The sequence below is a fragment of the Uloborus diversus genome, chromosome 5 (assembly GCF_026930045.1).
Source record: "Uloborus diversus isolate 005 chromosome 5, Udiv.v.3.1, whole genome shotgun sequence".
NCBI lineage: Eukaryota > Metazoa > Arthropoda > Arachnida > Araneae > Uloboridae > Uloborus > Uloborus diversus.
The window spans coordinates 62,396,591-62,411,242 of record NC_072735.1 but is presented as its reverse complement, the minus strand read 5'-3'; the positions used below and the strand labels follow the sequence as shown (position 1 = coordinate 62,411,242).

Below are 14,652 nucleotides of genomic sequence, written 5' to 3'. Positions count from 1 at the left end.
TCGAAATTAAAGTTTAAAATGCAAATTTAGGCTGTCTTTGGTGGTGGTAGGGGATCTGGTGGCTTTCCTCTGGTAATTTCTCGGCAATGTTGTTTCAAAAACCCATTTTTTATTTTTGGCTATATTTGAAAACGATAGGGAAAACGTGAAAAAATTCCGAACCGAAATATTTTTCAGAACTAAAATCCTTTTTAGGCTATTTTTGAGAAATAAGGGTTTTGGAGCTCCCAAGCGGATATTTCTAAAAGCGCAATTTTATGCCATCTTTGGTGATGTTAACAAAACTGGGAAGCTTCGGCGAATCTTTCGGATATTTTTCGATATTGATATCTGAAAAACACAACTATAGACTTTTGTCCACCTCACTTCGACGATTGATGGGTATCCTCTAGCGCTGTGAAAAGTTACATAAGCCAGGCTCCTCTATAGTTTTTTAGGAATTGAAGTCCCAAAATCGTATTTTAGGCATTGTTTGATAACGGTGGGACAAAGAGAGGTCGGGAGTTCAGTGTGCCCTCACGAACTGTTTTTTGAAATTGAAGTCAATTTCAAACTGAGGGGGTGGGATTAGGGGCCTCTCTAAAGATGCTAATTGAGACTATCTTTGGTAGTAATGTTTGGGAATGGATTTTGGGGCTCTCCATCGCAAAAATTTCGAAAAAGAAATACGAAAAATGTCATTAAGCAATTTTTGATGACATTAAGAAGGGCTGTACTCTGAAAACACATTTTGGATTTTAAAGCCAACATTTTCAGACTATGTTTGATTAAGTTAAGTTGGAAGGGATGAATCAGAGATTTAATTGTGTCCTTAAGATCGATGGTTCAAACAGCAAAATTTTCCGAAATTAAAGTCCTAAAAACGCCATTTTAAGCCTTCTTTAATCTCGTCAAGGAGGTCATGGCATTCTTTTGGATCTTCGTTTTGGAGCTACGTTTAAATTTACTACCCCGGGGCAAGAGCCCTGATTTGAAACCGGGCAGTTCATCCGTGATTTTAATTCGAAAAAAATGCTGTAAAGGAGGAAAATTACAAAATGTTAGTTCATTCATATATGTTTGACTCTCAGGGGAGTCGCAATTTTCCACTGTCTCTCCACGCAGCCGCTATTGTTGAAAATAGAATTCGTTTGAAATGCTTGCGAGAGTATCTAATCAGTATAGCTTTTTTAAATATAATATATAAAATACGTCTTCATTGTTTAGGTCTGTAAAAGCTTGGGGGGTAAGCATTAGTGGCCGCCCTGGGCCCTGAGTGCTCCTTTTAGAAGGCACCCTTTCATGCTTCAGGAGGAGGCCATTTCCCTCATCTCCCCTCCCCTGTATTTATGCCTGATTACCGGTTCTGTCATAAATTTTGTAACCAAATGAAGCATGTGTGTAAAGAGTATATATTAATGGACAATGAACCAACACAATGTTCCCTAACAATCTATTTTTTTAAACTATGCTATGCTATCGGGAAATCGGCACTTACTTTGATAATTGAACATTTAAAATTTAGCACATTTCTTTGACTTATTGTAAGTTATCTTTTGAGAAATTCTCGAGGAATTTTGCTTGATTAAAAGAACTATATGATGCGGCCTGCGGCCGCCCCTTGCTGTGGCCGCCCTTGTGCGGTGCACACTCTGCACACCTGCTAGGATTGGCACTGAGAATGTAATTTATAAAATTACTGAATTGTAGTGATGTTTTGTACTGGATGTTGTAAAGCACTTAAAAACATATGTTGAGGTTGTAACAAATAATGTTCAAAGTAATTATTTAAAAGTAAATCACCCTGTTCCTTGAAGTATTCCAATTCATTTAACTAGCTAGGGTTTTTATAATATGCCTTTTGTTGTGTTTCATTCACATTCTTGTAAAAATGTACTTCTGTCGCTTTTCTTTGCAATGACCTTTAAAATTGCGTAATTTTTAAATATTTATAAATTAATTACCACATTGAGTTGTTATTAGTGTTTAAAAATTCAAACATTCATTGGATAATTGTTTGAAATTGTCAGTGCCCTTCTTTAAAAAAAATGTGTTTTAAACCTAATGTTAGTGAGAGATTTATTTAGATGGTGAAGGAGTCATGCAAATACAAGCCACAAGTCATGCAAATAGGGCCCCAGAAGCCACTGTACATATTAAATGCATATTCTGCTTCATTTAAATAAAAGAATGTCAAAGAAATACAAATGGAAAACAACACATAAGTTTAAGGAGATATTCAAGTTTAAAATTTTAAGAGACTGTGCAAAAGAGGAGATTGCAACTTATTGCCATTTCAGAATAATGACAGGTTGTCAAAGTAAAAAAGCGAAATATTTATATATTTCATTGCTATTGAAAAATAGATGCACATGTTATACTATGATGCATATAAACACTCTACAAAAGCTTGTGCAATTTGATAAAAACATACTTTATGCATTCATATAGTTTTAAACCCTTGTTGGCAGCTATATTTTCCCCCAAAAGGTGTTATTGATTGAGTGTAAAGTCATAAAACACTGCTTTTCATATCACTGTGAATAGTGGTTGTACTATTGTCAAACTTTAAGTTTTTGAATTGTTTTTCCATCCTTTTGATTTGTCTAAATGCGTTGTAATCGATTTGGGGATCATATAAAAAGTTAGATTTCAAATCATTTCACTAAATTATTTCTTTGCAAAAAAAAACTTTTCTTATCTTAACTCTACATCTCGTTTTGGCCTTTTTTTTTACTATTGGAAGTATGCTTCAAGAACTAACAGTTGTGAAAATAGAAGTCTTGCAGTTAAACATTAACAAACTGTATATTTGTTTCAAAATCATCTAAACTTTTGTTTAAAAATTAAAATTAAAAATACTCCCAAGAAAAAAAAAAAACTCAAAAATTATCTGTGCTTCTTCATTTACTCTGATTTTTCTTCATATGTTTATGCTGTTAGACTTTTCAACTTTGAAAAACTTGTTATATTAATTAGTAGAAAAAATATATTTTTTTGAGTTGTGCTTTTTTCTATGTTTTATCTCTAACTCAAATACAAAATCTGTACTCAAAAAGTGTACGATCTCTACTCTAAATATAACTAAGTACCTTACTTCCTTCTTCACCTACTGGACAGCCAAAGGATAGCCTTGCACTTCTCAAGAAGCCTTTTTTTCCAAGCCAACCTTATTTTCACTAATGTACTCCAATTTTTAGTCTGCAAAAGTAGGAGGCCTTTTTCTAGGCCATCAATCAGTCTTACATTTGGCCTGCCTTTTTACTGTATGCCTGTTGGTCAGACATTGAAGAATTTTTTAATGGTGCAGTCATCGTCCATTCTCTGAGAATATGGCTTGCCCATTTAACTCTTTGTACTTTGATGAAGTTAACGATAACAGGTTCTTTAAATGGGCATAAAGTTAAGTGCCTTATCTTTACAAAAACAACACAATTATTTTTTGTTTTAAGTACTTTTTCTGCTAATACTCACTATTTCATATTCAGCATTGCGCTTAGAAAATTTAATTCATTTTCAACATTTATTTGAAATAAATAAATACCTTTGGGTCTGGAAAATAAAAATATATAAGCTGTTAAAAAGGAACAAATTGGCAAATATTTGCAGACAGTTTTAGAGATACAAGCTCATGTATTTTTGCATTCTTGTAACCCTAAAACTCATATTTGCAATCTTTTAGAAAGTTATCCTATTTTTACATTTTTGCATACATTTTTGCTTATTTGTTTATTAAATGAAAAACAACCTTGCTCAAGCTGTTTATTGATTTGAATATTGAGTAACTGTCATGCTTTTAAAAAAATAGTTAAATAAATAGAATTGTTTTTTCCAGAATCTTTTACACCTGACCATAAGCCTCTATTAGGAGAAGATCCTGTAATTAGAGGCTTTTTTCATGGCTGTGGCTTCAACAGTTTAGGAATGAATGGTGGAGGTGGTTGCGGACGTGAACTTGCCAGATGGGTTGTTCATGGACGACCTGAATTGGATATGTATGGTTATGATATCAGGTAATTTAAAATTTATATTATTTTAATTTAAGAAATTAAATTGAAATAACTATTCTGCTAGTTTAATTAACTTCCATTAAATTGAAGTTATCTCCAAACATCCTGGAATAAGAAACTTTCAAATGTTCTAAACCAATACATAAAATACACCGCCAGCTCAGTCATTCCATCCGAGGACTGCAGTTTCGGGCTTTGTTAGCACTCATCTGCTCAGAATAGAAAGTGCCTGAGCTGGAGGTAAAAAACCTCTTAAGGAAGCCAAGAGTGCCAAACAAACTGGTAGTTAATATAGAATTACCTCTAACCAGACGAGCGCCCAAAGCAATGGTTTGGTTCAACTTGAAGATTGAAGGTAAAGGCCTTAGCCTAGGCTATAGGTCAGTAACTTACTGAAAAGTTCTAAATCAATGTTCAGTCATGTTGTGACATCTAAAGATTTTCATCTTCATAAGGTTCCGGTTTTTCAATCTTTCATGATTAACATATCTCATGACATTTTCCAGACGTTTCCATGAAAACATGACTGACAACAAAAAGTGGATAAAAGAACGTAGCCATGAATCATATGTCAAAAACTACTCTATTGTTTTTCCTCATGATGAACCTCTGGCATCCAGGAACATGAGAAAAGATGCATTTCATGAAGTGAGTAAATATTTCTATTTTATTTTTGAATTCCCATGTTTTTGAGGTTCTGATTAGCTTTTAGGAAGTTGCTCATTGTTTTATTTTTATGAAAGGTATTATTGAATGCTGGATGTGTTTACCAAGAAAGGCTGGGTTTTGAGCGTCCAGGTTGGTTTTCTCCAGATGGACCAGCTCCAGTAAGTAACAAAGTGTCACTCAAAATACAAAAAAAAAAAAATAATAATAATAATAATAATAATAATTTTTCAGAGTTTTCATTTTTTTTTTTTTTTTTGCATCTTTTATCTTTTTATTTGCTTGCTATGTAATTCCTTCTCATGAAGAGTATGCAGACAAAAACATACCCCAGGCTGATGAATTCGAATATTTTTAAGAAACAGGTTCCAGAAAAACTAATATCAAATCTTCCTAGGTCTATACCACCTAGCAATAATAATAACTGACATTAATAATATTTATTTTTGTTTGTCAATCGAATAATATGAATGCAGTTAAGTACGTGTGAGCCGAATTAAAAATTATGTTCATAGTTACGCAGCTACAGTGGGATCAAACTTAAAAAACATATCAGAGAAAACTATAAGCAGCAGTATACCATTAGAAAATTAAAAGAAATGTTCTTAACATGTGGCTAATTTGGTGAAGAAATATTGTTAGGAAGAAGATGGGAAATAGCAAAATTATGTTTTTTATATATATATAACTTTTATCTAGAGGTTAAAAAAAACTAATTCTGTTTTGTTTTGATAAAAATATGAATGTACAGGCGGATTATAATTAAAGTTCCACTTTCAAAACGCTGTAAAAATAAAACCACTGGTCAGAATGACGTCAAACTTCAACGGAATATTAAATATTATCGAAGAAGGGGGGAACTTGATGGTAGAAGAAAAAAAAATAGTATGAATTTTTACAATAGATGGCGCTGTAAGCATAATTTAATAGTGGTAGACTACAAATCTGCCGTGTGCAGGTAAATGGCAGTATCTACAAAAATGAGTTTCTGAGATATTTGAAGAAACGCTTTTTTGATTTAACACAAATATCAATATTGAAATTTGATTTTAGGCTATTCTATATGTTTATATCGAAGTATTTTTTGGGCAGTTTGTTTCAATTTGATTTTGCAATCAAAATTTTAATTAAAGCAGATACTGCCGTTTATCGCAGTAGTAATTTTCATGCACTTTTACTGGTAATCAGCAGTAACTGCACAATGTACTATTGAATGACCAATAATTACAAATTCAACATAATACGGAGTAGAGATGTCATTAGGAAGTATATTTATTACAATGTGAATAATATATTTTACTTTAAAAAATAAATAATACCGCGTATACACTTGACATAAATTTAATATCAATAAATGAAATGTAATTTGAAAATAAAATAAAGAGGCATATGTTTTGATTGCTTACGGCATTGTGGAAAACTCTTTAATGTTCATACGTCGTCACTTGGCAACTGAAAGATTCTTTAGGCATTTTTAAAACTTCGACCAATTGCTTAATGTTCCGCACTTTGCAATAAAGCAATAAATATTCATGAAAATTTAAGTGAAAGAAATGCTTCGTGTGTTGATAATGGCTCTCATCGAACTACTAAAAGTGCAGCAGCTTAGTATATATAAAAAATTGAGAAAAATATCGTCTGCGACAGAACAAAACAAATGGAATAGAATCGTTCTGTTGGTACACGTTCATTTATCGTCTGCATGGGTGCAAGACCTTCCGTCTCAGGACAGATTTCCGTCTTGACAAAATTTCCGAGACGGAGGTCGGGACGGAAAGAAATTCAATGACTTTCTTTTAATTTTTAATGAAAAAAGAAAAATTGAGTGTTTGAAAAATATGCTTTAATATTACTGGACCGTTCCATAACCACGAATTTACATCGACATTCTCTCGGTTTTCCGCCATGTGCTTGTTTTGTTTGCAACGTGCTTTTGGATGAGTGGCTTTTCGGCTCGCGCCGTTTGACTTTTTTTAGGTATAGCTTTGTTATTTCCAACTCACTGCATTGCAAACCGAGGAGTTGCTCGCTATTCTCCCTGATTTTTCGAAGCAATCGGCTCTAATTGAAAATTTAGCCTTTTCTAATGCTATTTTCGATCATCCTTTCGTTTTTTTTCCCATTTGTGTTTTTTTTTTTTTTGCAAACTTTACACGCATAAATGAAAATTATGTACGCTCTTAAAATGTCTTAAAAGTTGAATCTGCATCACCGATTGAAAGTGATTGCTGACAAGATAAAATATTTTTGCCACAGCAAAGGGCGTCCACATACCAAGTAAAACAGAAACTATCAAGGATTTTGAAGATTTTAATGAAAATGGGAATTTTGGAAATAATCGGGGGGGGGGGGGGATTTCAAGCTGGTTGGAAACACCGATGAGCAAACCGTTCCTGTATTTTTGACAGACTTGAGGAATCACTAAATTCTAATGTCATTGAATCGAACACTCGCTAGAATGGAAATACGGGTGGGGGAAGGGGGGGGGAGAGAGAAAGGAAAGGAGAAAAATAACGGCAGCACGAGTTTGCGAAAAAACGCTGCTCTTGCAAAGAGGGTAATCTGTCCGCAAATTTACCCACGATACTGAGGTCTTAAAACGTTGATATCTTGAACAATCTAAGGGGGGGGGGGGGTTACTCACGGGTTGCAGTATAAAATATCGAAAAACTGAATTGAAAATATTTTTAAAGCTAGGAGTGGTTCGATATTTCTCCACTGCAAACTCTTAAAAATTTAAAAGTCAAAAAGTTTTAGGCTGTCTGTGATGATGTAAAAGTGGGTTTTAAAAAAGAATCGAAGATTGGAGTTTTAAAAATACTAATTTAGGCAATCTTTGGTGAATTTATGAGAGATGGTTTTGGTGTTTTAACATGAAAATGTTTTGTAGCTGATGTATTAAAAACTATTTGAGGCTATACTTAAATGACTTAAGTTAAAGGGCATTTGCGACCCTCTCCCGAAAAGTTTGTAATTGAAGGCTGTCTTTGGCAATGTCAAGAGGGAGGCCTCTCTTTAGGCGAAATTCCGAAACTGGAGTCTTAAAAGCGCAACTTTGGACCGTCTTGGGGTTCGGGGTTCTCCTTTCCCAAAAAATTCAAAGCTGAAGTATTCAGAACTCGACTTTAGGTAATCTTTGGAAGACTTAAGAAGAGGGAATTCGAAGGCTTTCTCTCAATACGTTTTAGAATTTAAATTCTAAAATCTTCGGTGATGAAAAGGGGACACCGCAAATTTAAGTAAAATTTAGTGAACTTAGAGGAAAGAGTTCGGGGGAGGGGATCTCTTCTCTCCCCGAAAATTTCTCCATGCTAAAGTATTGAAATGCTATTTTGGCTATTTTTGAGTGAGTTAAGAGTTAGAGAATTCAGGGGTCTTTCTCGAAACATTTTCGAAATTGAAGTCTTAAAACTTTGGGTTGTCTTTGGCGATGTGTGGAAAGGAGTTGCTCTCTCAATAGAAAAATAAATCTTGAACAAAAATTTACACTGCGTTTATTAAACACAATGAGAGGGGGGGGTTATTTCGCACCCCCAGCCCGAAATATTTTAGTTTCTGAAATTTTAAGAGCTTTGGTTTGGGCTATCTTTGGATGACTTAAGGGGGAAGGGTGTAGGAAGATTTTTTCAAAAAGTTTCCAAAATTCAAGTATTAAAATTTTTAGGCGGTCATAAATCATGTTTATAGGTAAGAGGGGTACTATTCCTACAAAACAATTTAGAAACTGAAGCCTTTAAAATTGAAATTTAGGACATTTGTGGTGAACTCAGAGGAAGGGGTTCGGGAGTTCTCTTCCGAAAATTCTTTGATGCTGAAATATTTAAAGCGCCACTTTAGGCTATATTTGAGTGCCTTAAGAGGGATGTGATTCGGGAACCCTGCCTGGAGTTAGGATTCAGTTCCCCTATTTCTTTTTTAATTAATGAATGTTGGAAAGGGTACCTTGTTTAAAAAATACATCTACTTCACTGAAGCGATTTTTTATTGCTAATTTCACCACCTGTTATCCTATAAAAGAATTCTTTTTCAAATGAAGACTGTGGGGGAATGATGACAGTTCATTATCATTAGTCGGTCTTACCCTTCCCCCACTTTTCCTTCTTTTCTAGTTTGTTGGCGCTACCTTGGGTAGACTTTCGATTCAGAACTGATTAATGATGCAAAAGTGAAAATCTTATGTCCTAAGCGATTTTATTGTTACAACAAAAATGTTTAGGATCGGCAAAAAACTAATGGTGGGGTGCTGCAAACGCTTTTATCCCTTACAATTATCCAACATCGTCTAAAATTGCGTTTTTGAAACTTCAATTTCGAAATATTGCCGAAGGAGGGTTGCTGAACTCCATCCCTTCAATAGTGCATTCAAAAAGAGTATAAACGTTATGAAATTTAAATTACAATTTTGTTTTTAAATCTTCGATTTCGGGAAAGCCCATAGCGTCTCCTCCCCCCCCCCCTCTTTCTTTAATATTTTTTGAAGGTTGCCCAATATTGTGATTTTGGGACTATCAGTTTGAAATAATTGATGTAAGAGTCCCTGAACCCCTCCTTTCCCTGAACTTTACCAAAATGGCCTACCACAGCGTTTTTTGGACTTCAATTTGAAAAAATTTCTGGGGGAGAGCTCCCAGACCCCCCCCCCCCCCCTTTTTTTTGCCGGATTTTAGTTTTTTAGAATTATGATGTCAAAACACTTAAATATTACAATTTTAAGGCTTAAAATTTAAATCAAACAGATTCCAAAACTGGCATTGTTAAGATCTGCAAAATTTATACATACAAATTTTCCTTAAGCCCGCATGCGGGCGGGGGGGGGGGGAGGCTGAAAATATTTTCCGTCTTGAACACATCACCAAACTTGCACCCATGATCGTCTGCCAAGCATTACATATGTTTACTCATATGTTATCTTCTATAACTGTATATTAGCAAAATATAATTTTGTTTTACTGTTTTTAGAACACGGATATGAAGAATCAAAGATTTTTTTTTTTAATGTTTGAGGGCTGTGAAATTACAAAACGTTTTCATCGACTTTATTTGAAATAAAGTATGATTATTTTCCTCCAAGTATCTCCCCCTTTTAAGTATCTCTTTCGCTCAAGGACGAGAGACGGTAATTCCCAAATTTTGCTGAAAGATAAAATACGACCTGGCACGTATACCTACATCTAATGAGAAGCGACTAGGAATCATTTTAAACTAGTATGTTGTGGCCATCACGAAACTTTCTTCTATATTTTTCTTTTTTTTCTGATCCCTCCCCATGCTTGACGAGGAAGCAATATTCCCAACAAAAACCAAATTACACATGAAAAAACTTGAACAATGTCTGAATTATTGCAAAAGCAAAGCAAAGAGCGAAAATTGAAAGTTATTTCAAAAGCCTTTCTTGAATTAATTACAAACATTTATTTGTTAACAAGCACAGGATGGCAACAATTAAAATTTTTAAATCATTGAGATAATTTTTCCGATCATTTCCATACAATTAAAATCACGAGAAATACGCAGACGACAGTCTATTACGATTTATCTTTCTTATTGTTGCAATTATAAAGCTATTTTTATTCACAAAAAACAAAAAAAAAAGTCAACACCTCTTACAGCGATTGGCGTCAAAATTAAACCAAAGCCGGTTTACATATGGATTCACATATATTCCAAATTTCAACCAGAGCGTAGCATTACTTTTTGAGATAGGGCACTCACAATGGAAAAAAAGAACGGGTGATTGCGCTACTTCCTTTTTAGCTGTTGACACCAAAATAAAATCAGCTCCTATACCCACTAAGGGCTACTTGCCGATAAATTTTTCTTTCATTCCGTTCATTATTTCTTGAGATACAGCAGTCACAATTGACAACAAAAAATGTTCTATAGCTCAACCCCCATTTGAGTTATTGACACCAAAATTGAATCAGCACCTGTTCCTGTTAATGGCAACATATGGACCAAATTTTGTTTGATTCCGCCAGTTACTTCCTGAGGAATAGCAAGCACGCGTAACTCAAAAAACGTCCCATTGCTCCACCCCCCTTGGAGGAATTCGCGCCAAAAACCAATGGGCACAAGTTCACATAGCGACACATATGTGTACCAAATTTTGTTCGATTTTATGGGGTAGTTTTTGCTGTAGAGCGGCCACAAAAAACTGGTCACACACAGACGTGACACACATACATACACACACACATACATACACACACACACACAGACAGACAGACATTTTCCAAAAATAATCGAAATGGACTCAGCACACCTCAAAACGTTCGAATCCGTCAAAATTCGAAATTCGAAAATTTGCACGAATCCAATACTTTCTTCTATATATTAGATATAGAAGAAAGTAAAAATGCAATATTTTCTCTAAATTTGCCTAATCAAGGAAATTTTTGAGAGGTCACACAATGACCTCCCATCGGGGCATTACTGCTTGCCCTTAGTTGAACTAAAAAGAAATCGCGAAAACCGTTTATGCGTCTTGGTTCAAGTTTTGACGGCAATTCATTTATGTTCCATTCTCCAGACAATGGTTATGAGCAGGTATAGAGCAGTAAGTAAGTACATACTGCTGATTACCTGCATAATGTAGCGATAATATCAGTTACTGCTAATCATCACTGATAAAAAAAATGCTTTTATTTAGCGCTAACTAAATAAACATGTTTGCACCATAAAACTGAAGCATAGATTTGAAAAATTCCAAAAAAAAAAGAAAAGAAAAGAAAATGGAAAAAATTGCAGTTACTGCCATTTACCTGCCCATGGGAGAAAGTTTTCGTTCTTCTGTCTGCAGGTAAAGAGCAGTAAGTGCATTCTGTCAATTACCTGCAAAATGTAGCGACAGAAGCAGTTACTGCCGTTTACCAGACCACGGGAGAAACTTTTCGTTCTTCCGTGGGCAGGTAAAGAGCAGTATGTACATACTGCCGACTTCCCGCAAAATGTTGCTAAAAAAGCAGTTACTGCTAATTACCACTGATAAAAAAAATGCTTTTTTTTCTGCGGCAGCCAAATAAAAGTGTTTGTACCATAAAACTATAGTAATAAAGATTTCAAAAATGCAAAAAAAATAAAAATCGAAAAATCTGCAGTTACTGCCGTTTACCTGCGCACGGCAGAAATGACAAATAAATCATAAAATATTACCTAAGGTGTAAACTATACGTTAAAACACCGTACTACTCAGCGTGCTTGAGGGTACAGGTGTGATACTGTTAGTTAAGTAAGCCCATCCAACACGGCAAGGTCATATCACATCGGATGGGGAAAATCTGTTTTTAATTGCCCTGAGGCCGAAAGCCGCATAAAAAGCATCAGTAAAAATCAAATCGGTCTTTAATTTTCTTTAGACTGGCACAAAAGATGTTCAGTATGATGTACCCCGTTTTCTGTAGCAAGTTGAAATCGAGAAACAGCATGTTCGACGACTGATTGAAGTGTTTCCTGGGTCACGTTTAGAATGTGTTGCGCAATGCATGCCTTAAGCTCAACAAAGTTTGCAATTGGAGTACTGAACACAATAGCTCTCAGATAGCCCCATATCCAGAAATCACACGGGTTAAGATCAGGTCGGTTAGGTCTTTCATTGAGACAGTCATAGTTACCTTCTCAGATGAGAAATAAGGAAAAAAAACGTGTATTTGCATTTTTATAACATCTTCAATGTGTCTTGCGCATGACAGGTGTTTTGATTTACATATTCTGATACTTGCAGCGCCATCTATTGCTAAAAATTCTAACAATGTATTTTTTTCTGCCGTACGTTTTCCCCCTTTTTCGATAATATTCCGTTGAAATTTGAGGTCATTCTGACCAGTAGTTTTATTTTTACAGGGTTTTGAAAGTGGAACTTTATTTATAATCACCCTGTATATTCATTCATAAATTTATTTTTTGCATGATATTGATATTAAATATTGTCAGCAATGTTTGGTTTGCATTAGTCATTTTAAGTTATGTAAAAACAGGGGAAAATACCATTAAAACATTCCTCCTGGTTAAAAAAAAATGTTGTATCTTCTTTTGTGTTGCATCTTAATAATAAGCAAGCACCAAAAAAATTTTTCAAAATGGTCATTTTGATTTTTTAAAAAAAGTGTTTAACCAATATATTTGAATTTCTTTTTTACTTCCTTCTGTTTAACTCATCTGAGTAATTTAATAAAAAGTGCAAGTAAAAGTTGGCAATTCTATAAACTAGTAGACATATCAAATTATGTCTTTAAATTGAATGTTTACCTTTTCATCTACTATTACCATAAATGGTAGAAAAATACGGACGAGGAAATAAATCACAACTATTTTTTTAAAACAGCCATTTAAAATTAAAATTCAATTGTTCATGTAGATTATCAAGTTGTCTTAGTGTAATCTCTAATCTTTCATAATCATGAATAAATTATTTCACTTCAAGACAATGTTGTTTCACATTTCCAAAACTATTTCAAGTGTATGTTATACATTTTAATAGTTTTAAAAAATTGCGTTGACATCCAAGAATTTTTCTGGTTGGTTGCATTAGTTCTGTATTTTTGTGTTCTTGACTTAACTGTCAATCAAGCTAAATATGCATCTCAACTGAAGTCTATTAGGCTGTAAAATATATTTCAAAATAAATTGGTTTGTAAAATAGCTTTTATGATTGATATTATTTGTATTTAAATTTTGTCAAAAGCTGATCAGCAATTCTCCAGCTGTTCTGAAATTTTACAGCAATAAAAAAATTTAAAAAAAAGAATAAGAACCTGTTATTGAATATCTTAAGGAAACTATATCATGTACTATATTTTATCAACATTTATTTAATAATGTTCTATCATTTTGCACATTTAATGTTAATTTACTACTAAAGGTTTTAGAGTATGATTTCTATGGGAGTTATGAAAATAAAGAACATGAGAACTATGCTTATTCAAAACGACTGCGTGAAGATTACACATTTGAATTTCCTTATCATCATGACATAGTGAGTAATTCATGATTTTTTTCTGCATACAAAATATTTTGTGTTGTATTTATAATTTTATTGCCATTGTATGTAGAAGTTTTCAAATTTTTATGCAATAATTGTTTTGTTTTCTAATATGTCTAATATTTTTTCTAAACGTCTTAGAAAAAAGTAGTTTCAAATTTTTAATCAAACAATATTTTTTCATTTGTTGTTGAATTTAGATATTAATGAACTTTTATTCCTCAAGTAACCATTTAATGAAGTGCAATTTTTTATTTTAAAAAAAAAACTTTTTTACTTACAGATTGGGCATGAATGTTTAGGATGCCGTCAAAACGCTGCTGTATTTAATATGTCTTACTTTGGAAAATATTTCCTTACTGGGCCTGATTCCCAAAAGGCTGTAAATTGGATATTTTCTAACGATGTTGAAAAACCTCCTGGTATGCAAAAATGCCTTATATTTACTTTTCTTTGTTGTAAATAAATATGTGACTGACTACATTACTTTTAATTTGATTGTTTTTTATGTATAACATATAAATTAAATAAGCCTGCAAAAAAAAATGAATTTTCTAGTATTAGAACTAGAAATATGTTTGTTACTTATATTAGGAAAAAGAGAGGCACTTGTGAATTTTTTTTTTTTTTGCATTTCTTTATTTTTCAAAAAATATTACCAATTTTTAGTGCAAAAATTTCCCCATGGTTGAATAGTATTTTGTTTGTGTCATGGAATTTTTTTGGTGTTTCAAAAAAAAAAAAATCTTTCTTTACTTTGTGGTATATTTTAAAAATTGTCTTTAATTGTTCATATGTGCCCCTATAGGGAGGTACATATGAACAAGCCTGGGGCATGTATGAACAGGGGCCGACTGGGAAGGAAATTCGGCCCTGGAAACTATCAAATCGACCGGCCCGGGAGGGGGGGTTCTACAGGAAATGTGAAAAACAAGCACTCTTATGCAAGTAAACGCCGTAAATGAGGTGTGCAATACTAATTTTGTGGTTTTAACGATTAAATTTTATAAAATTTATTAA

At 33.5% G+C, this 14,652-nt stretch overlaps 1 protein-coding gene across 1 annotated transcript in view; it reads left to right on the top strand.

Annotated features, from left to right (window-relative positions):
- Positions 1–14,652, top strand: part of LOC129223402 (sarcosine dehydrogenase, mitochondrial-like) — a 295,818-nt gene that overhangs the window by 25,815 nt on the left and 255,351 nt on the right. Inside the window, exons 9-13 of the mRNA XM_054857997.1 lie at positions 3,815–3,992; positions 4,496–4,637; positions 4,733–4,816; positions 13,513–13,626; positions 13,916–14,054. Of these exons, the coding sequence (XP_054713972.1) occupies positions 3,815–3,992; positions 4,496–4,637; positions 4,733–4,816; positions 13,513–13,626; positions 13,916–14,054 (657 nt within the window). The remainder of the gene's footprint in view (positions 1–3,814; positions 3,993–4,495; positions 4,638–4,732; positions 4,817–13,512; positions 13,627–13,915; positions 14,055–14,652) is intronic.